Source organism: Plectropomus leopardus, chromosome 8, assembly GCF_008729295.1.
Source record: "Plectropomus leopardus isolate mb chromosome 8, YSFRI_Pleo_2.0, whole genome shotgun sequence".
In the NCBI taxonomy this organism is placed as follows: domain Eukaryota; kingdom Metazoa; phylum Chordata; class Actinopteri; order Perciformes; family Serranidae; genus Plectropomus; species Plectropomus leopardus.
In genome coordinates, this window is record NC_056470.1 from 9,140,837 (window position 1) to 9,163,785 (window position 22,949).

The following is a 22,949-nucleotide window of genomic DNA, read 5'->3' on the forward strand; positions in this document are numbered from 1 at the left end:
AACTGTTGCATTTACTGTTGATACATACATTAAGTTTACAAGACTAAATGTACAAATTACAGTTGTAAGTTAAAGATCCAGATTTGGTGGCATCTATTGGCAGAACTGGTATATCAAATCAATAACTATGTTTTCACAAGTATTTTTTATGTTTACTTTACCTTTGAATGAGCTGTTTGTATCTACATGCAGAGTGGGTTCTCTCCAACAGAGTCTGCCTTGTTGTTTATATGGGAGCCCAGAATGGACAAACAAAACACTGTCTCTAGACAGGGCCATTGTGTTTTCACATAGCCTGCCGTTGTTTATCTACACACCAGGCACACAGGAGAAGTGTCAGTTCTGCATTCTCACCACCAGATGTCACTAAATCCAACACACTGGACCTTTTAAGAATGTATAACAGCAGCAGGTTCGGTCTACATGCTGTATTAAAACTCACTGGGTTTAATTGATGCAGCACTCAAGTTTTAAATTTCAAATCAAGTTGAATTTATGAAATGAATCCTATTGCTGTTTGTTTTTCTAATGAAATAAAATCTAATTTACAGTAGCTTCATATGCAATTTTGTATTTCAGAGGGATTGCGAGCACTGCTCTGTAAGCAAACCTACAGAGGACATGTAATTGTATATATATTTGTAAATATATTCATATTGAGTTTTGGATTTGGAAGCTGACATAATATGATTAGCTTTTATCATATTTGCCTGAGGTGAAACTTCCCAGGTTGTCAACTCTGACTGTTTATGAGAATTTAGTACAGTAACCTCCTGTTTGGGTCTCTGGCCGCCTAGATGTGCTGTTCCCATGGAAACAAGGTTTTACACTGAGAAAGGCAGTCTGTATGTGTGTACATTTCAATGGTGTATATGTGTGAGAGTTTGACTGACGCGCACAGCATGCAGATTTCAAATCTCTATAATAGCATAAGTGCTAATTAAAAGCGGAGGAGGAAGTGAGGAAAATACAGTGTTAACTAAAGGCTACTTTGTGTGTGTGTGTGTGTGTGTGTGTGTGTGTGTGTGTTGCAGGATCTGAGCAATGATTACCGTGACCTTGAGCATTCTGTTGGAGCACAGACACAAAACCTTGATTTCCTTCAAAGTGTCTGGCATTTCCAGGAGCCATGATTATTGTTTCATGTTGAATGTCCTCCTCTGGTCTTCGGGGGCCTTTGAAATGAGTCTTTGAAGCCACTCACTGACATAAGAAAGGTCATGGCAATGACATCTGTTCATATCTATCTGAGCTGTGAAATGCTAATCACACTTGAATCGTGCTCTAATGGTGACAGATAATCATAATGACACTTTTAATTCACCACCTTGTTTCTAAAAAAAATTAATGAAATAAAATAATTAACGATAGTTTTAAGTTTTTGAACACTAGTGTCGCTAGAGCAATGTTTTTGTTAGTGGATACCTGTCATAGTCAGAGAGCAGCCTCCGAGGCTGAAAAACAAAACCAACACAAAGGTGTAGGCATCAGTCAGTTTCCAAGGGACATCTTCTGTGAGAAGAAATGTTTTTTCTACATATTTTACTGCTCTGACTGTTCCAATGTATGGTGTAGATATATCTCAATCTTGGTTTCTCATCTATTTTAGTGCTTCTCTGTCCTTTATATAACATCGTCTGCATTGCTTCATTGTTCTGCAAAGCATCCTGTCATGTCTGTTAGAAGAATATTATTGTAATTATTGTAAAACTGATATATAATTCAAAAAGTTCCCCCTTGACCTTGGAAATTGTGATTTGACAATAAATATATCTATATTTTTCAATCAGATTATGATCACCAGGAGCACACAGTTGTTCGTGTTTACATTTATTGGATTATACTACACTGGCACAGGTATTATAGGATTAATTAAATTTTTCATTATGGCTGATAATATCACGAAAATTCTATTAAAAAGCTGAGTAGCATGAAAATGTCTCTCACACTGCATTTCTGCAATCAAGACAGATGAAGGGCACTTGTTCCTGCAAAGAGTTAATATTAGCTACCCAGTCAACCATGACCGCTCCATCACTTCTATGCTAATACTTAACAGAGGTCGGTGCATGCACACATATGACCATAAAGACTTCCAGTGCAACTAGAGGGTAAGTTAACTTCCTTTTATTTGTTTTTTTTTTTGCAGCAGCAGCAGCTATGCATTCATATTTTTTTCTGTCTTCATTGAGCCTCAGTGTTTGTTTGGGACTGTATTAATCACACAATAACACAAACACCTCAAGACAAAATGAAGAGCCTGGACGAGGCTCCGGAGACTGAAATCATCAGAGAGAACAACAACTGGGAGCCAGAAAATCAATCAGAGACATCCCATAATAAGAGTCTGCTCCTTGCCGATCCATGGAAACCATGCCGACGGTCCAGCGCTACTGTCAAAGGTCAGACTGGAGAGGAAAATCATTAGAATGTGATCAATACTGGCCCAATCAGTACATCAGACACTAGTTATTTTGAAGCCGAGCCGCATGTGATTTCATACATGAGCTTTGTTTGACCTGAAAGGTTGTAGATGATTGTTCAAGTGCAACACAATGAAATATGCAAGAGGACTTTTAAAATATGATAATATGTAATGCTAATGAAATTACGAGTAACTAGGAGACAGATTGCGATTGTTTTCCTCAACACTGATATACTGATAATCAGCATCCATTCATACAAGTATACATGATCTGTTGAATATTCTTTACACATGCTTTAATATAAGTTTCTATGTCCATATTTTTACATACATTTTATATACATTTTGTGTATTTTTGTGTCAGGCTGTAGTCATTTTGGGTCTCATTTTGGTTAATATGTCTCTTTGTAGTTTTTTTTGTGTCTTCTTGTGGTTGTTTGTCTCTCTTTGTAGCAATTTTATGTCTACTTTGGGTTGTTTTGTGTCCCTTTGTTGTCATTTTGTGTACCTCTATGGTTGTTTTGCCCGTACCTGTTGATATTTTGTGTCTCTTTGCAGTTCTTTTGCATCTCTTAGTTGTCATTTTGAATATCTTTGTATACATGCTCATTTCAGCGGGTTTTGCAGGTGATAGCCAGGGGGACTCCTGGCGCTTTGGGCCCCAGGGCCTGTGCCCTACTGGCCTATTTAGTTATTCATCTATGCTTGTGAGGCCTTAGTACTAGGTTCTTTCTTGCATTTCCAAAACCAAGTTCTGCATATATACAATTAAAATAAAGCCAGCATCTCCATAAATGCTTTTTTTTTTACTTTAATGCAAATTGTTTGGCCTATAAAAGACCTAAATGGAACTGGAGGAAGTCTAACCCACATGTTTGTTCTCTTAGGGTGGTTGCTAAAGCTGAGGTGTTGTTTGGGAACAGTGTGTGGGATGGAGTGGTATAGCTACGCTGCTCTGGGCATTTTGACTGCCATCCTCAGCTTTCTGATGGACCTCAGCGTGACAAAGCTGCTGAGAGGTACACACACATATGCATGCATCCCCCCACCCCTCACACACACACACACACACACACACACACACACACAAACATAGAGGACTCTGGAATCTGAGAGGAATCTGAGTGAACAAAAGTCATCATCACACATCATTAATGTTTCTCTTTCGCTCCACTTGTAGCTCACCAGTGGCTTTACATGAAGCTGGAAGGCAACACTCCGCTGCAGTTCTTCTGCTGGACTCTTTACCCAGCATGCCTTTGCGCTGTCGCCTCATCGTTCTCCCACAACATCTGTCCCTTCTCCACAGGTCTGTCCAGCAACAGTTATGCAGTTATAGCAACAAGTTAGCTGCTGATAAGCCAGATATGTCTCTCAGGAGGGGGTCCGGGAGGGAGACCAGTTATCTTTGCTTATATTTAGGATGAATTTTTTTATTACTGCAAGCCCCCATGCCTCCCACCCCAATAGCATAAAATTTTCCACTCTTGATGGCAGCCCCAGTAGAGACAAAAGTACAAAAATCAAATGCTGATTAATGATATATGTATAAGAGTAAATATTTGATTTGTCAGGTGATGCAAACACGACTCCACATTATTGCTAAAGCTGCTTTGTAGCTGCTGAATGTGTAAATAGGCAACTGTTTGCCAACAAGTTCATAACATATCATCTTTAAGGTAGTAATGCTTCAGCTTGTTTTCACTGCCTCTGAAATTGTTGCAAAATCAGTTATTGCAGAGTTTAGTATTACAGTATATTATTGCCTCTAACATAGACTCAGTATTATCCTTTTAGCTTCGTGATTTAAAAGCAAATCTTTAACAGAAAAAGATGGAAATCTGGCTGAAATATGAGTAAAAATAGAAATGACATTCATTCATTTTCATGGTATTTATTATAGTGGAAGGTATATGTAGCTAAAGCCTGAACAAAGCACATCAGATATGTATCAGATAACTATCTCATTTGACTTCAGGATACAGGATCATCAAGTAGGTTCCCATCTTCACTGCTGCACGTGTATCCTAGAAAAAGAGCAAATGAAGGACACAGACGAATATCTATATTTTTCTTCCCTTTCTTTAGAGTAAATGGCATTAAGAAAAAGTCAAGTGTGATGATATCTTTTAAATTCAGTGAGTGCTTAATGGAGACATACAGTATGAAAAGTCAAGTATGATTTTATCCGTCTCAAAGAAAATCTCTCTAAATCTAGATTTATTTCCATGAGGCAGGGATATTTGCATTTTGGTGTATACTAGTGTTGAATGCAGTGGAGGGCTTGGTGTGATATAATATGGAGAGAACATAGATCTACCTTTAAGAAAGGACCTCACCATCTGTCCACTCTTTATGTCCCAAGCACTCTGTCTGTCACAGGACATTACCCCTTCTGCCCAATAGGTTCCATGTTCATGTTTATGGCAACTGCAAGTATTAATACATTGCTCTATTGTCAATGAGAAAAGCTTTTTGGTGATCCCTGAAAGGGCAAATGTGCTTGATTTATGTGACAAAGTTCCCCAAAGAAGCATCTTCAAGTTTGAAAATATGGTGTAAAACATAACTTTATCATCACAAAATAAATTTCACTTTATTTTCATCTGTTTTGTGCAGATCATCTCTGCCCTCCTGTTACCTACATTTAATTATTCTGTAAAATTATTATTTGCATTCACTTAGAAAACCGCTTTCAAAACTTTTTGATTGCTTTCTGGGGTTTTTTTTTAAGAAAATACTGTCCCATTACTTCATTTCTGCTCAGGCTCGGGGATACCAGAGGTTAGAACCATGCTGGCCGGCATAGAGCTCCCTCACTACTTGTCTCTCACGAATATGTTTACCAAGTTCCTGGGTCTTATCTGTACACTGGCAGCTGGAAGCACTGTTTTCTTGGGCAAAGTGGTGAGAGATGTCTCAGTGTGCCTGTTTGTCATGCAAAATATGCAGCTACTCTTTACAATTGCATGTTTTGGGTTATGAATACCATTTCCATATTTATCTCTTAACATAAGGGTCCTTTTGTGCATCTTTCCACCATGGTCGGAGCGTACCTGAGCAAACTCTGCACTCTTATGCAGGCCAATAAGAAGGTAAAACTACACTTAATTATTCAAGTGTGTACCCATTTAACCTACATTTCTTGGTGTACAATTAGTTATTTTACCTCTGTCATAAAATCTAGTTATACTGAGCATTATACTGGTAGTGACAAACTTTTAGCTAATAATCGCCATACTTCTCAGCTCCCCTCATCTTTTTAGCCTCTTCTAGCTCATTTTTATGGGTTTTCCAGCCTGTAAACTGCAGGAGCAAACAACTGCTTTTGGCAATCAAAGTTCTGATAAATGCTCTGTTCACTACTTGCTAGTTAGCATTGGCAACCAACTTTGTGATCATGGTGGAGCATTCAGCACAGGAGTTGTCAAATATTTTCATAATAAGCCAGTTAAGGGAGCAAGCATAAAACTGAAGGCTGCACAGGAAAAGTGCAAACACAAGACAAAATATCTTTTCCATCTCACTTACATATTTGTGGAGTTGTCCAACAAAATTGCTAATTTTAGTTAACAGCACTAGCTCTGATGACAGAACGTAATCTACAAATTATTATTATACCTGACAGGCACTTTTGAAGTGGCGCAAGTTGAAACAGTAGCTTATTAGTGCATTATACGTAAACTAGTAAAAGAACCACAGATGATTAAAATATAATGCATGCATTTCATGTCACATTGAGGGGCTGCATAAAAGGCTTCAGAGGGCCCCCATTGGACCACAGGCTGGCTAAAGAGCATTAGACTTAATTTTGTCTTGTATAACATTACCTCAATTTGGTGGATTATAGTGTTCTACAAGGTTCAAGTTTAGGTCAGACAGTTTTTAATCTCGACATGCTGCCACATTAGAATGTCATGAGGAGGCACGGCATAAACTTCCATAATTATGCTGATGATGCATTGTTGTACATTGCCATGTCTCCTAATGACCCAGGGCCAATCGATGCCCTTTTTAACTGCATTTTAGATATAAAGTCATGGATGGCAGAAAACTTTGAACAGATCAACCAGAACAAAACTGAGCTTTACATTATTGGTCATTATTGGTCCTGAGGCTCACGGAGAGAGACTGAAGTCCTTTGTGTTACAGTTTTGTTTGTATGAAAAGTACTATACAAGTAAAGTCTGATTGATTGATTGAACTCCAAATTGCTAAAGCAAATGTTGTTCAATCTGGCAGACTGGGACCAAAGAAACACTGCACAGATTCAAACTGTGGAGATTATTTTGTCAAAATGCTAATGTTGTTCCATGTCTGCCATATGTGTTAATTGGCAACTGTTTGTGACACATAGCCTACAACACAACAAACTGAAAGGCTATAGTTTGAATGAAATGATAGGACTGAAATATGTTAATGTTTCTTTTCATTCTGAAAAGAGACAGCACATTACAGCATATTTCTCTTTTAGGAAAAAGCAGCTGGAGAAATGCTGGTTGTAGCTGCTGCTGTCGGTGTAGCCAGCTGCTTTGGCGCTCCTATTAGTGGTGAGAGAGGGTTAGGAATTTTTTATGTAACAGCTCATGCTTTATCTGTTCTTCTCAGACTTGTCTGGTTATTGCGTTTTCACCCTTGATTTCCTTCTTGTTCGCTTCACATATTTTGCTCTTGCCTTTTATCCTCCCTCATACCTCTGCCACTCTGTCATGTTTATGTGTTCATTCACACCTCATTTTCTTTCACCCCTTCCCTCTTTTGCCACATCTCTGAAAACATTAGACTGTTGATTAACACTTGGATAGTTTTTCCTTTTAAAATATTTGTTGCCTCACATGCAGGGAAATTGAGAGTTTTGCTCATTTAGATGAGAGCACTTAGTGCTGTTTTTAGAATAGTCTAAAGTGACTTCTTCACACCCCTCTGCTCCTCTAGGTGTGTTGTTCAGTGTGGAAGTGATGTGTTCTCACTTCACCCTGAGGCATTACTGCCCGTGTTTCTTCTCAGCCGCCTGTGGAGCGTTGACCTTCCGCATGTTCTCAGTGTGGAGCGGAGATTCAGGTAATGGAGATCCTGATTGCCCCCCTATGGTCAACAAGGAGAAGGTTCACATAAGAGAGACTGACACATTGACCCGAAGTAAAGGGGCCACAAACCCAGTGACATGACCTAAGATCCAAGTTTTTCTTGAAGAAGTGTGCATTCAGGCGCCATCTATATATTATATGACCCAAAATATCTATAAAACCACTATCCAAATACTTTGTTTCATGGTTTGAACACAAACCATTCATTCACTTTAAAAGGAAATTATAATACTTATGCAATGATACTTTACAACTTGTGTGCTTCCAAGCTTGTGGCAACATTACTGGTAAGGGCCATTATGGTTTCAACATGACAGTGCCCTCATGCACAAAGCCAGGTCCATGAAAAACTGTTTTTCTGAGTTTGTTGTGGTACCATATTCTCCCAGACAAGTGGGAGCTGTTACAGAAACATATTACTGCCAATGGCTTTGGAAACAGTTATTCAGAAATCACATAGGCGTATGACTTACAGAATTACATATGGCTGTATGTTATTTTCAGGTATCCACGTACTTTTAGTACAAGTGCCGAAAACACAACCCTAACAATTTGTAAAAGGGATAACATTATTTAATATTCTGCATATATATTTTCCAATAAGTATAATCACATAGCATGCATTTTTTTTTTTAAATTGAGTTTAGTTCAGGCATTTTTCTTCCATTTGAACTGACACACTGGGACTTTTTTTTTTCATTCAGTGTAATGTTAAGGTCATATAGTATATGTGTTGAAATCAGACAACCCTTACAATTTGTAAAAGGGCTAACATTATGTTTTATTCTGTTTTTTATGTTTGATAGTCAGTATAATCATATTACAATGCAACATGGTACAACATTTGGTTTAAGCATTTTCCCGCAATTAGAATGAATACAATACTTATTTAACAAAGTGAAGATAAAATGTTGGTCATTTCATTCTTGTCAGTTATGTTGACAGCTATCTAATTACTTGTCATGGCAATGACTGGAAACACCAGCTTTGGTAAAATTAGCAGGGACATTTAGGTTGACAGACAGTGAATTTCAATAAAATCTCGATGCAATAAAAAGTGAAGGAAGATTAGATTTTGAGAGGCTTTGGGAGAAAGTGGAGGGATGACTTCAATTTGTTGTGTGTCCACAGAGACTCCTCAGGCGTTGTTCAAAACTAATTTCCCCGCTGCTGTACCTTTCTACCCGTTGGAGATTCTGCTGTTTGCTTTCCTCGGGTGAGTTTACTTTTGCAATATTTGCATAGTCACGACTCCTCTATTTGTCAATGTCTCACAAATAAAAACTGATATCATATCAGTTCTACCAGCTCCGCTGTGTTTTCTCCTTGTTCCAATTAGCAATTACAGTATTTTTCCCTCATTATTTGCTGTACTCCTCATCAATCCCCCAAGTCTAATGACCTCAAACAGTCTTTTGCTGCGTGGGTTAAAATAAGCTTCTTGTCTGGAAACAGGCTGCTATGTGGAGCTGTGAGCTGCTGCTACCTATTCTGGCATCGCTGGATCCTGCGATTCACCAAAACAAACCCGACCTTCATCAAAATGCTGACGACAGAGTGAGAGCATTTCACAATGTGAAGGCCAGATAATTATTCAGTGATGAGTCATCTGCTGTGTAAGACAGATTCATAAGATAGAGTTTGGGTGGAGTATCAAGTCAAAATTGACGATTGCAGATTGATGATTGCAGTGTTTCTTTGAGAATAATTCACATTACACAAAGAAATATTAGACACTGTTCCCCTTGAATCCATTTCACCAAACTGATGTTAAGCAACTATATAAACACCTTTATGATGATACTGTGCAGGGCCTTTAAAGTCACATTCAAATGGTTCACAAATCCCTAGTGATTTTATCTATACTCCAGATCTAAGATGTGCAAAACACTGTTAACCTTTGAGAGCATAGATCTGAAGAAGCCCAGAGTGGGTAGTGCTAATGTTTATTCTGATGAGGTCACACAGAGAAATTTGCACATTAAAACTTGTTTAAATTTCAGTGGGAATGACTTCAATGAAAGCAACATTATTACATCTCTCTGCAGGAAGGGTTTATACTCAGGCATGGTGGCCTTCCTCCTGGCGTCTCTGACATTCCCCCACTCTGCCGGACAATATATGGCTTCTAAGGTAGGAATGAACAAAATTTAAAGGCACAGTCTGTATTTTTCGCTACCATGCACAGCACCTGGATACCCATGTTATCACAAGATCACATGAAAATCCATCTTGTCAGGGCTCTAGTAATGCATGTGTGTCCAATCAGCCTTATTTGCAGAGCTATTGGCGAGCCTGTTAAAAACCAGTTAGCATAGATGCTGCAGTAGCATTAGTTTTTTATCAAAACTGGAGAGTATTTCTTCATGGAAGAATGACTCTTAGGGCCTTTCTTAATGGAAAATATGTTTTTGCTCGACTGGTTCATGATAGACAGATGACTGATCAGATTGCCTTCCAAGTATTTTGCTTCCAAGTAAGTGCCTGCTCTTTTCCGAACAGTTTTCAATGATGATCCCCCAAATATGTGGAACAAACCATCTGGGCCGTCAGGTTATAATTTTGTGGGATATACACACATAATTGATGACTTGGAGCCATAAAGGAAATGTTGAGTGTTTCTCAACTGCTTGTCATTAGAAATGTTTTACTTAGATTGTGCGTAAATGATAAGACTGGAGGCATTCTATATTTTCTTTTTGATAACAAATCCCACAAAAAGACCAAAACTTTATTTGTTGAAGTTTGCTGTAGGCCTAAATTGTTATTTAAAAATGGAAAAACACATCAGTGAGCCGCAGTGTTGCACCAGATGTCATGTTTCTTCATTATCATGAATGCTGACACTGTGGTTTATTTTACGTCAAACCTTCATATAGACTGAATCACAATGCTTGTTTTCATAAGCTTCTGGGTAGAAAAGCCCCCTGTCACATACATTTTTAAAAAAATAGTGCTGAACAAACACTACCTGAATTTGTAAGGTTTGAGATAGCCTACCTAAAAAATGCTCACCCCCCAAAATATCAGTTTAAGTGTAAGCTAAACTTCCTCACCTTGCCATCAAACATGCCTTTCCGACTGGGAACTGAAGCCGTTATCTCAAAGCCAACAGACTCCACTGACAAAAATAGCTGGTCCATCACTGCCTCCATCAGTTAGTGTGTAAGGTTATACCAAAATGCCATTTGGTTTTCACTTCAGGATTCAGTCTGATGAGTGAGGACTTATTTGGTTTTGTTTTTGATTTTTAGACATTTTATCAAAGTCTCGCAGAGCTGCTTGTTGACGTTTTTTCCAATTTAAAAACATCCATCCATCCACCCACTGTCGTCCACTTATCGTGAAACAAAATGATACATTTGTGACCCATTTTTTAAGACTTACACCTTCAACAGAAACAAATGGGATTAGGGCTGAGTGCCACAGACAGGGTAGAGCAGTCAGAAAGCACTGAGAGACAGACAAATAAATTGTCTTGTCTTTTCATAATACAATAATGCCAGCCTCGTCCTTTAATGTTCACTCTTTGTTTCAATCAAGTTTCTTTTGTGTTCACACAATAATCTGAATGGCAGCAATCTCTTTACAGCACACCATGAAGCAGCTCCTAACCTCCTTACTGGATAGCAGGCAGTGGAGCTCTCAATCCCATAATACCTCTGTTCATCTGGGGCCCGAGCCTCTGCTGGAGTGGAGCCCATCAGGGAGTTCTGTCTTCCTTCCTTTGGCTGTCTTTCTGCTAATGAAGGTACATGCATTGGAGAGGGCCAATTAATGAGTCTTTTATCTCAGTCCACCTGCACTGATAACCAACAGACGCTGGGCTTACCCACTCGTAGTATTTGCTCAGGACGCAGTGACCCATAATTGACATATAGTAAGTGACATTTTCACAGCAGAGTAAGCAAACTAAAGATGGTTTACTATTTCAGACTGAAATGTCTTCTGATATCTGATGCTCATAGCAACACTGTTGATGGCAGCTAGAACTCTCAGCAGCTGGTCAGGTAATGGCAAAGACACCAGTATTAATCAAGAACCACCCATATATCTGTTATTCTCTATTGTACTCCAAGCAGAAGGAAGCTTGCCTGATAGCAGACAGAACTGTCAGTTCGTTACACTATGTTTCCATCTTCAGTCAGACTTTGCGCCCACTCTGCTCTACCGATTTCCATGGGGGAAGACCACTGGAGGCCAATGTATCTGCCTGAATCTAACATTACTTTAAGTCCATATTGATGTGTAGCCATGCCAGCATAATAGTTTTGCCAAGGGTTAAAGAGTGGTGCAGAGTGAAGTAAAACATTCTACAATGTTGGAAGATATTGAGAAGACATTTTGATTTTGAACAACCTCGATAACAGCATCTGTTTTGTCTAATGTGGTTGTTCTTATTACTCCACATTGATTCTGGCCATATACTGTCTTAATAATGGACATAGCTACCATGGCATCCCATACTGGCTCAAGTTTGACATTTCAGCCATCGCCATTAGATTTTTGAGGCCAGTGACACAGTGGCCATATTTGGACGAGAGGGTGGAGCTGTGGATGCGTTAGGAGACCTGGATACTGCACCTGATTCATTCCTATGAAAGCTGCTCAGTAGCCCATGAAGCAACAAATGCTCTGTGCTTGCGTTATGAAAGAACCTGGATCTTTCATATTATGAGGCCCATAGACCATGCGCACTCAAGACTCACGGTGGCACTTTTGGACATTATGTAAAATTGGCCTCAAAACTTGGCACTGGTCCTTGGGGGTTTTGGGCTGGAGCTGGGGAGGAGTGAAGGGGGGTCTAACTGAGACCTCAGGACACTATCAGTGGGCAGCCTGTCACTCAGGTGGCCTCGCCCTTAAATGTACGTAACTCTTGAGTCTTAATAAAATGTAAGTAGGTGAGTTATAAAAAAATCACTGCCCCTGCAGTTGTCATGAATGAATTTCTGCTGTAAAGTTAGTTACTTTAACATGGGAATTGCTCTTCTTTGGAGCCAGCCCCAAGAGGCCATTTGAGGAACTACAGTTTTCGGCACTTCTGCATTGGCTTCATTTTTTAGCCATGGAATTTGCTGCGTAGTGCTGGCCCACGTTGCATCAGCATGTAAACAAATTGACATTTATGCTAGTCCTGCCTGTGGCGCTGATTGACTAATCGCTAGTCCCCTTGTGGTGCTTATTGGATCGATTTTCAACCGTGAAGCCACAGTTTCATGTAATGACGCCAAATGAATCAGTCAACTGGAATTCAAAGGTCTGGGCCAGTACAACAAGGAAGCCGTACTTACTAAAACAAAAGTTGCATTGTAGGCCATCACCTCTGGATTGAAAACAGTTTCTTACAACTCATTGGGATCCACTTACTATGAGCATTTTTCCCCCATTACCTCGCACAGACGTGAATTGTTAATGGGCCTGATTCAGTTCATTTGATTGGACAACACTGAAAACATTGCCCTGCACACAGATTGACAGTGACCCATCTGCTGTGCTAGCAGAGTTGTTCAGATGGTGAAGAGAGATTTGACAGTCTGTCTCTGTTGTTGGTTCTCAGATGTGGATGTTGGTCCTCGCCTGCACTCTGCCTCTGCCAGCTGGATATTTCATGCCAGTGTTTGTCTATGGTGAGTGAAGGGAAAGCACTTGGATGAGTTTGTTTTGCAAATTACCGAAATGGCACAAATTTGCGGGATTTGTCTTGCTGGAGCCTCTCACCAGAATGTTAAAGCTCCGCTGTAAGCTGAAATATAAAGATAGAGAGACACTTCTTATGTGTTTTTATTTCTGTTCTCCAGGGGCAGCATTGGGCCGTTTGCTTGGAGAAGGAGTAGCTTATGTGTCTTCCACTGAAATGACTTCAGGCCAACAGTGGGCTTCTATAAACCCCGGGGGCTACGCACTTGCTGGTACAACACCTGCACTTGCTCTTTGTTGTTGATATAGTGATAACCCAACCTGTATATCTGCAGTGTTTATATCCCTCTATTATTAACTTTAAAGGTCCAGTGTGTAGGATTAGGGACATCTATTAAAAGAAATGGTATATATTTACAACTATGTTTTCTTTAGTTTAAAACCCCCTGAGAATAAGAATTGTTGCAAATCTGTTGCCTTAGAATGAGCCATTTATATCTACGTACAGAGTGGGGTTTCCTCCATGGTTTACACCATGTTGTTTCAGCAGTTTTGGAGTGGACACCCTTCTGCACAGGTGAGATTTTAGTTCTGTAGCCTTACAACTAGATGCCACTAAATCCTACACAAAGACCTTTAACCCTTTGAAACTTGGATTGAAATCACTTTTGTTGTGGTAGTTTCAGACACCTTTCACAAGTATTTAAACCTTTGAACTCTGAAAAAAACATGAGGAAAATGGCAAAGAGCAAATTGATGAGAAATGTCCCACAAGTTGCAAAAAATTAGTAGATTCAGAAATTTCTTTTTTTTTTTTTAAAGCTGAATAATGTATCCAGAGAGCTACATTTCTAATGATCAAAATTATATATAAAAATTATTTTGCAGAATAATTATATTTTTTTAAGCAGTTTTTTCCATCTCATATCCTTGTCTTGTTTTTTTTTGTTTTTTTTTTTTTTTTGTTTTTTCGGTTTCCAGGTAATTTTCTTGTACTTTTTAGTAATTTATTGTTAAGTTCTGGGCCAATTTGCCAAGTTTTCAAAGGGTTAACCTGTTCAAAATGTTGCACCATGGAGTGTAATTTTTTAACCTAACCTTCTTATTTTAACACCAAACCTGCCAAATATGCCATCACTAATACAAATCTGTAAAACCGTAAAACTTTATGTATACCAGAAATTGCAAGCCTATTCAGTGTTTCATATATGAATGTAAAATTAATATGTTGATTAATATTTGGACTTGTGCCAAATCTTTTTAAAATGTTGCATTAGATTTAACTTGGGTTCAGCGTTTCCCAATGACAACAACAGTGGTGTTTCATTTTAGTTCAAAGGAGGATGACATAACTTTAAGTCCAAAAGAAAGAAGAAACAGAACTAAATCCAACCAGAAACAAGGGAGACAAACACACAGGGGAAACCAGAGCAGGGAATAACACCATGAACACAGGCGTAGACACAGACAAACTGACCAGGAGCAAAGGAAAAACACAGGTATATATTCACACAGAACTAATCACAAGAACAAGACACAGCTGGAGTAGGCCAGCATGGACAAAAAGGAGGGAAACAGGAATCAGCTGACAATGAGGGTGCAAGCGAGGGACAGGAGACAAGACACATGAGGAGCTTGACTTTCAAAGTAAAACAGGTTATAACCTACAACAAAACCTATGGCAAAATATTTAATAATGACCCAGGCATTCCCAGACATGTTTGCATCATACTATATATATATATACTGTATATATATATATATATATATATATATATATATATATATATATATATATATATATATATATATTTTTATATATAAGTCTAAATAACATGTTTTTTTAAAGTCTGAAAAAATACTGAAAAGTGATATAAATCAAAATAATCTGAGTCCTAACTGTAGTTTATAACATCAATAGGAAATACCTTAACACAGTTTCTGCCTTGCAGGTGCAGCAGCCTTTTCTGGCGCTGTGACACACACGTTGTCCCCTGCTCTCCTGGCTTTAGAGTTAACGGGCCAGTTCAGCCACACTCTACCCATCCTCGTTACCACTCTGCTGGCCAATGCTGTGGCTCGCTCTGGACACCGTCCCTCTTTCTATGATGCACTCACTATCAGCAAGAAGCTCCCACACCTGCCCTCTCTAAAGAGGGCATGCCCCTGGTAAGTGAAAAAAAACATGTGGAACAAATTAAAGAAATTAAGTTTTGGGATGATCTTCTCTGGGTCAGCTGTTAAAATAACTAAATAAGTAACCCAAATTAAGGTGCATACAAGTTTGGGTGCTTTCTGTATGAGATTTTAAAGTTCCAAGGCAACACATTCATTATTTCTATACACTGTAAAGAGAAAGTATTTGTTTTAACTAAAATATAGTGTCCAGGGTGCCATAAAATTTTAAGTTGACTGCATTTTTGAAGTTGAAATCAAAATACAAAAACATCTCAACTTGTCTTCTAAAATTCAGACAGCTTAAAATTTTAAGGCAGCACTAGCTTTTTAAGTTTGGGCAATTAGTTTCTTTGCACAAGCAGTGTGAGAAAAGTCCTGGAAATATTTACAGAAAGTGGCTAGATCAAATAGATATCTGGAGTTTGTGATATCTGGGGACTTTTGAGATGACAATGTTGTTCTATTGGCCCAACACTGCTCCAGTGTTGGGCCAATAGAATAACATTGTCCTCAGCAGTGGTGTAGTGGAGGGTATATGCAGGCTTACATGGTATGTAGAGTATTTCCTCCTATCAGCCAAAAAGCCCTTGGAATATACAGGATAGTATATCCACTTCCTTCTTTGTAACCCATTTAATCAGCTACCACAACACCACAGGGCCAGAGTAAAATACTTCAACAAATGTTGCGTCTATGCCATTTCATTTGTCAGAGATAATCCTGAGATGAATTCTAAAGACTCAGAAAAGCTTTAAATCTGGTGCCAACAACCTTTATTAATTTATTGTTGCCCAACACTTCAACAAGCTCACTCAAAAGCTATGACTCAATTCCTATTAGCCTCAGCTGTACCTTGAGATTAATGCCGACATGCGTGTGACTATACTAAAGATTACATACCTACACTGAACACTGGTATATTATCATGCTAATCATATGCATGTAACTACACTAATAGTGGCATTTAATTGAAAGCACAGTTGAGTCTTAAATACAGATGAGCCGGTCTGAGAGCCGAGAGTGAGTCACAGGTGCGAAGAGGATTAACCATTCAGATTTAAGTAACATGACCTGTCCTCCAACAACTCCCAGGCTTAATTTTTCATTGTTTATTCCACTCTTCTTTATTCCCTCAACGGGGGTTACAGCTAAAGACTGTTTAACCTTCTGGGCTGAAAGGGTCTTGTGATACCTGAAGCTCACTCTCAGCAACGCTGCCAGTGAAAGGATGAATTTTTAAAAGCTAGAAATCTCAGCAGCCAGCCAAGTAATGGCTGAGTCACCAGTATTGATCAAGAGCCCCATCAACCACCCACATATCTTTTATTCTTCATTTGTGCTGTGAGGGAGGAAAACCTTACCCACTAGTGCAATAAATATGAGTCGGATGTGAACATTTTTATGCGCTGGGAACAGTTTGTTATAACTGTCAGAGTAAAGCATCTCTAAAGCATTAAGCTCTGGGAGACATTTATTTTTGCCAGACAGCACACCTGCCGTAAGATTCACTTACAATGACTGTTTTTTTTTTCCCATTTAAATGTAAATGGGCAAATTAAAATACTTAGTTTACACTGCTTGGAGGCAGTCGGGTGCTCTTTTGGCCCTGCTCCAAGTGGCTTGGCGTGGCTCGGCGTGGCTCGGCGTGGCTCAGCATGTTAAAACTGACAAAGGAAACGTTAATTGGTGCAGCACAGTTTAACTTGGCATGGCCAAAAATACCAATGGAGAAGGTCCACGTCATGTTTCTTGCTATTGTGTGTGAGAGGTAGTTAGACCTTTAGCGCAACAGTGCCCAGGGGCCCATTGACTCATAATCCGCCCACGGCCACTAAAAAAGTACCCCCCACCCCTATCACCTCTCAACCTAATCTTACAGTTTCATAATTTACCAGTGTCACTGATTTTTTTCTCATCAGGCATTCTGCTATGACTCACAACTCTTTAAAAGCAAAGATTAAAGATACAAATACAGAGTTGACTCATTTCTATTGTATCTGAAGGTTACATTGCTTTTGTGGTTAATGTATTAAAATAAGAGATTCTTTTCGCAGGAGTCATCTGGGAGATGTAAAATGAATACAAATGAGATCAGTAGCTTTGAACGGGTATGTCTCTGTACTGCCATGGCGATAACTGTTAGCAGCCCCACTGAGGTTTTTCCCTCCTCATCTGTCTCTCACGAAGACTGAATTTGAGCCCCTAATAATATGTTTCCATAAAAATCAAGTCGTCATCACCCACAGCTTCTTGTCAACAGCATTCACGCTGAGAAGGCTTCAAGTATTTATCTGACAAACTCAGACTGCTCGCAGATTATCTTATTGTCTGCCACTTGAAAACTGCTTGAAAATAGTTTTCCAGAGTCTCTTTGGAAATCTAAAAGTTTCTACCCTGCAAATGTCTTCTCAGGAGAGTCACTTTAATTTGAACCCATACACAAACACGTCGGGTTTTTCATCACCGTAAAGCCCTGCGAATCCTTACAGCTAAGGATAGGCTTTATCCCTTCGGAAGCATTTATTATTTAATTTAACCACAAACTGTTTTTGTTTCTGGTGTGACATGATTCATCTCTTTTGCAGGCTTCCCTCCACACCAGTCGGACAGGCTTTGGGAGCGAAATCAGTGCGGCTTCAGAAGGCAGCTGGGCCAGCAGAGGTTCAGCATGCTGTCAACACCAGCACTGACGCACAAATCCCTGTGGTGGACTCGCATGGTGCGCACAAAAAGATTTTTGCGAGTATTTTACCCCAGTCTTCTTGCTGAGGGAGTCATGTTTTGTTTGGAATATTGGCACAAAGTCAGCAGGATCCCTAAGAAAACACCAGATCCATGCTGGTCATACACATCAGATATGACACCACATAGAGTCCCTGAAAAAAAAAAAAGGAAAACAATAAAAGAAGTGATGAAAATTGAAACAGTTTAAAAAAGCAGCAGCAATTCAGCAGCGTGAAAGCTGCTCGATGAGGAGCTGACAAGTGTGTGAAGATAGTCAATCATCCAGCTGAGCCGCAATCACATGGATGAATTTTTATGTTTGTGACAGCCCAAGAGAACGGCACACACTCTAACCTCTGGCACTGTCTATGACAAAAAAAAAATCCTCTCCTTTCTTCTCTTGAAGAGTCACAGATTATCCTGGGCTTTGTTCTCCGTTCAGAGCTGCTGATGTTCCTGCGTCACCGTAACACTGAGGTAAAAAGGCTGCATGGAGTCAAACAGGTAGCTGTAAAGTTCAGGGGAAGGTAGAGGAATGAACTGTGTGATGCTGTTTAAAAGGCAGGTCATGTCTTCACTATCTGGTTGGCATTGACTGAATGTGAAACAGCTGCAAAAAAAGAGGATGGGAGCAGGATGTACAGACAAGGTTGCCGGCTGACGTAAAAGCTCATTTTATGACACCTGACTAACATTTTAAAGTATCAGAGCTGCTTATAAAACAGACCATAGCAATGTCTAATATAGAGAGTATGGTGTTTTTCAGGCAACAGATACATCAATGAATCATACTTTCTCAAAATATTGAATGCTGCTGTGTGAATAGCATGCAACTGATAGAAAATGCATACAGATGTGAATAATTTTATGCTGTTCTGTGCAGACTCAGGGGAAACATCTGGATGAAGTCTGCTGTATACACACAGCCTATGTCCTGTTATCACCTCAAAACACTGTTCAGGAGGTAGGGAGACTGTGAGAAATATCATTTGAATGTATATGATTTTAAAGTAATAGCTCAGCACTTTGGGAAAAACTATTTGATTTTCGTGTCATGACTTAGATGAGAAGATTGTTAACCGAGAGATCAGAATGTTCTCATGCATTGTTTGCACATATACCTACCAAAGGTAATGCAAATAAATGCAAAATTTGTATATAATCCATGTGATGGTGACCCAGTAATTGGCACATAAACCATACCATATTAAGTATGTAACTTTAGGTTAAGTAGGCTGGCCTACATAAATTTATCTAAAGTAGCTTACGTAATATGATGATGCCCAACTATGTTTAATCTCCTAAACCTAAGCTTTGGAACTTTGCATGGAGTAGGTATTTTTTAGGTACTTGCTCTCAGGTTGTAGGTACTTTTTGTGATCAGAAAACTGATCCGAATGGTGGTAGAGCTGGAGGCAATAAGCCTACCTTAGCAATAAGAAAAGTAAGGCACACTAGCCTGGTTCCCTCCAAAGTTAAAAAATACACCCAGAAGCACTTTTAATACTGACAGCTATGGCACGTAACTCCCTCTAAAAACGTAATTAGTGAGCGTTAGATTTTAATTTGTACAGAGCTTTTTTAAGCATGTTTAAGCTCATTCTTTAGTCAGGCCTGCAACTTTACTGTTTCGATTCACTCTCATTTCTCTAATAGCATTTCTTTTGGTTGTAGCAGACAACTTTTTGGAGCAAAAACAGCTCTCAAAACCCACTCTGCATTACTCTGCTCATCACCAAACAACAGCAGACAGACACAGTTAGTGGCTAGTTGATGAACATAATGAAGTATTTAACAACCAAAGATACAGATAATGTCCTCAGGAGCTGGTTGAGACCAAAAACAGAGCTAAAAGAGAATGAATATTCATATATTTATAGTCTGATACACGACTTACATGTGCCAGGTGGCACGAAACACAACCCCAAATGAATGATAATGTTCCTCCTGCTACTTCTTGCAGCTTTAATGACTTTGGTATCAATCTCCTCATCTAACGTTCAAAAGGAAGTAGATAATTACAAATGTATATTTGTAATCTGTTTCGTCAGATTCAGTTTCTGTTGCATCCTGACAGGCTCACAGTATCCTGAGTCTGCTTGGAGCTCAGACCTTGTTTGTCGCAGACAAGGGAAGGCTGGTCGGGCTCATCACATGGACAGAGGTAATGACTGTTGCATGTAGTGTGTATATTCATAATCACCAACACTCACAAATATAATACTCAGTTTTTTCTCAATCACGTATACAGCTTGATTCTGTTACGTTCCTCTGAGGGCGTTTGTCTCAGCTCTATGCACTTTGCAAACAAGACCATGTCTCCGTATGGATTTGTTAACATTATGCAGAGTGTTGGAGGCAAAATGGCTACTTACAGATTCAAAGCTGTCTCTAATCTCCCTCCCGGTTTCCGTTTCTATTTTCTCCTCCAGATGAAGAGAATATTGGAAGACTTGGCCAAAGAAATCTAAGCAGCAATGCACAGGGTCTACACTCAACCCTTGACCTTTTTTTTTAAGCAACATGAGTCCATCTCTGTATAATTAGCTGTACCACAGGCTATAAAAATGATATCACTTCTTCATTACCCAAATGCAAAGATATTTGCACACAAACAAAAGTGTCATCAGCTGGAGGCTGTTGCCTTTTCTTGTAATTAGCGAGATCTCGTCCACTGAGGAGATAGCACACTATCTTGTTCATTGAGCAACCCTTTACACAACAATAAAAGCACGCAGAAGAAAACCTGTAAAAAAGTTTGTGCACCACTTAACACTATATAACCCTACTGATGTGATTTTGAGAGTTTGAGATGGACTTTTTCCTTTCCATGCACTTTTTGCTTATTCATTTCAGTACACCATGGAAACAGACCACTCAAATGTCTTTGGTTTAAATAAACCATCACATATCCACCACACCCATATTGCCCGGTTTAAGAAAGTTGTTGTCATGATTAAGGCTGGATGTCTTTTACAAAAATTATACCAGTACCAATGCTAGTACCTTACAGTAAAACTGATAGCTATTGAGTACAAATTCACTTGGTAACTTTGTTTTCTACTTAATTCAATACCCATCATGTGAACGAAAGCATTGAGTTACAAAAAGCCACAGGTGTGTCGTATAGCCACACCTTTGAACATTTTGCCTCTTTAGCCATAGCCGTGATGCAGGTTGCTAAATAATGATGTAAAGAAAAACCACATATGTTGTGGCTACATACCGCACTCAAGACAGGACTTTGGGAGGATAAAGATTTTAATGGAGCAACGCGTTTCGCTTATAGCTTCATCAGGCTCATCTGACATACAACATATGTGGTTTTTCTTTACATGTTTGTACTTTTGCCATAGTACCCTATGACCCTATGATTTCTCATTAAACATTAAGCGTCCCAAGTTAAAGCTGCCTTATGTTGAATTTAAAAATGTCGAAAAATTTTTGACTTGGTCACCCCTGTGGTAACTTTAAAAAGTTCACTGTGGCATACAGCTGTGCTCTCATTTTCTATAACAACAAACAAAAAAAACAACAACAAAAAAGAAAGAAATACATGCCATCAGAGTAATATGTTTTACAGTTCTTCTCATGGTGGCTTGAAGATAAAATGTTGAGTGATTTCTCACACAGTCACATCAGGGATGTGGCAAGAGTTGCCTTGGTAACAAGGTTCCTACTCAGCTTAATTAAATCTTGATTGCAGTCCAAATTATTGTTAGCGCTTTTCTGATGGGATAATTAAAACTTGGGAAACATGTAATTACTAACATATTTGTTGCTTGAAGGAAGATTTTGAAGGATGTTTTTTCGTTGTTTTGGCCAGCATTTTGATTGACCATGATAACATGGAACTCACCAAAGTAATTATTAGTTTCTTGGACCACAGTGACATCACTACTTACAAAAACAAGAGCTTTAATAAACTGTAATTAACCTCTGATGAATTATTAAAAGCCATAAATCACACTTAAGAATAGTTATTATAGATGGACTCAACTCATTTTCTGAGGACATTTAAAGTCATGAAACATGGAGATGTATTTCTTGAGATTCTGAATGCAACAGGATTCTAACTCTTCTTCTTGTAGTAGCACCAAATGCCACTTCTGAAGAGCAGCAACAGTCCCTGCTGGCTGGTTCCCTGTTTCAGACACTCTCTTTCAGAGTGTTCAGACACTATATTGATTTTAATAAAATAATCTTTGTGTCTTTACAAAAAGACCCAACACTGCAATCATTTGCAGCTTGTCAGAGTGAAACTGTCCAATTCAATACTGTTACATTTTCTTTGCAGAGAAAAACCACCACAGCTGTTGTTGTTGCACTGGCAGTGGCACTCTCAGTGACCCATTGATACATTTGCTGCCCTTATCAGTGGCTAATATTAGTGTTTTAAAGAGGCTGTAGCATTTTTAAGCTAGTGTGAAGTTCGTGTCAACTTGTGAAACTAGACAATGTAATTCATCCATTGGTGGCACAGCTTGTTGTGAAGGAGGGTAATTAATGCTCTAAATGTAGCCAAGATTTTGACAAGGGAACAATTTGCAGGACAATTTTCAATGGGGCCTGAAGATGTCTGAATGAAAATAGGTGCTATGAGTATTCACAAGTCTCCTTGAAACTTAAGAATGCTTGTTTCTAGTAAAGCTTCCTTGCAATCAATGTACTCCTTCAAATTAAAGCTGTATATTTTTCCTTTAAACTAAAAGGACCACCAGCTTATGATGAACAATGAATCGTGAAACATGTGCACAGATACATAACATGTTAGACGGGATTATTAAGGAACATGAAAATGTGAACTATTAATCTATGCACAGATAATTATTTAATTATTAACATTAGCTTTAAAAGAAGAAACCAAAGTATATCAGTGTGTCCTTCCTCAACTC

General features: G+C 38.9%; 1 protein-coding gene across 1 annotated transcript; it reads left to right on the forward strand.

The window, feature by feature from the left end:
- Positions 1-2,251: 2,251 nt before the first annotated feature.
- Positions 2,252-20,547, forward strand: clcnk (chloride channel K). The gene is made up of 19 exons (XM_042492673.1): positions 2,252-2,402; positions 3,313-3,444; positions 3,606-3,734; positions 5,193-5,332; positions 5,443-5,520; positions 6,900-6,975; positions 7,361-7,486; positions 8,644-8,728; positions 8,968-9,069; positions 9,561-9,645; positions 11,105-11,263; positions 13,073-13,142; positions 13,314-13,424; positions 15,105-15,321; positions 17,916-18,049; positions 18,461-18,531; positions 18,938-19,018; positions 20,132-20,218; positions 20,487-20,547. The coding sequence occupies exons 1-19, from the start codon at positions 2,252-2,254 to the stop codon at positions 20,523-20,525; spliced, it is 2,073 nt and encodes a 690-aa protein (XP_042348607.1). The 3' UTR covers positions 20,526-20,547.
- The last annotated feature ends 2,402 nt before the right edge of the window (positions 20,548-22,949 follow it).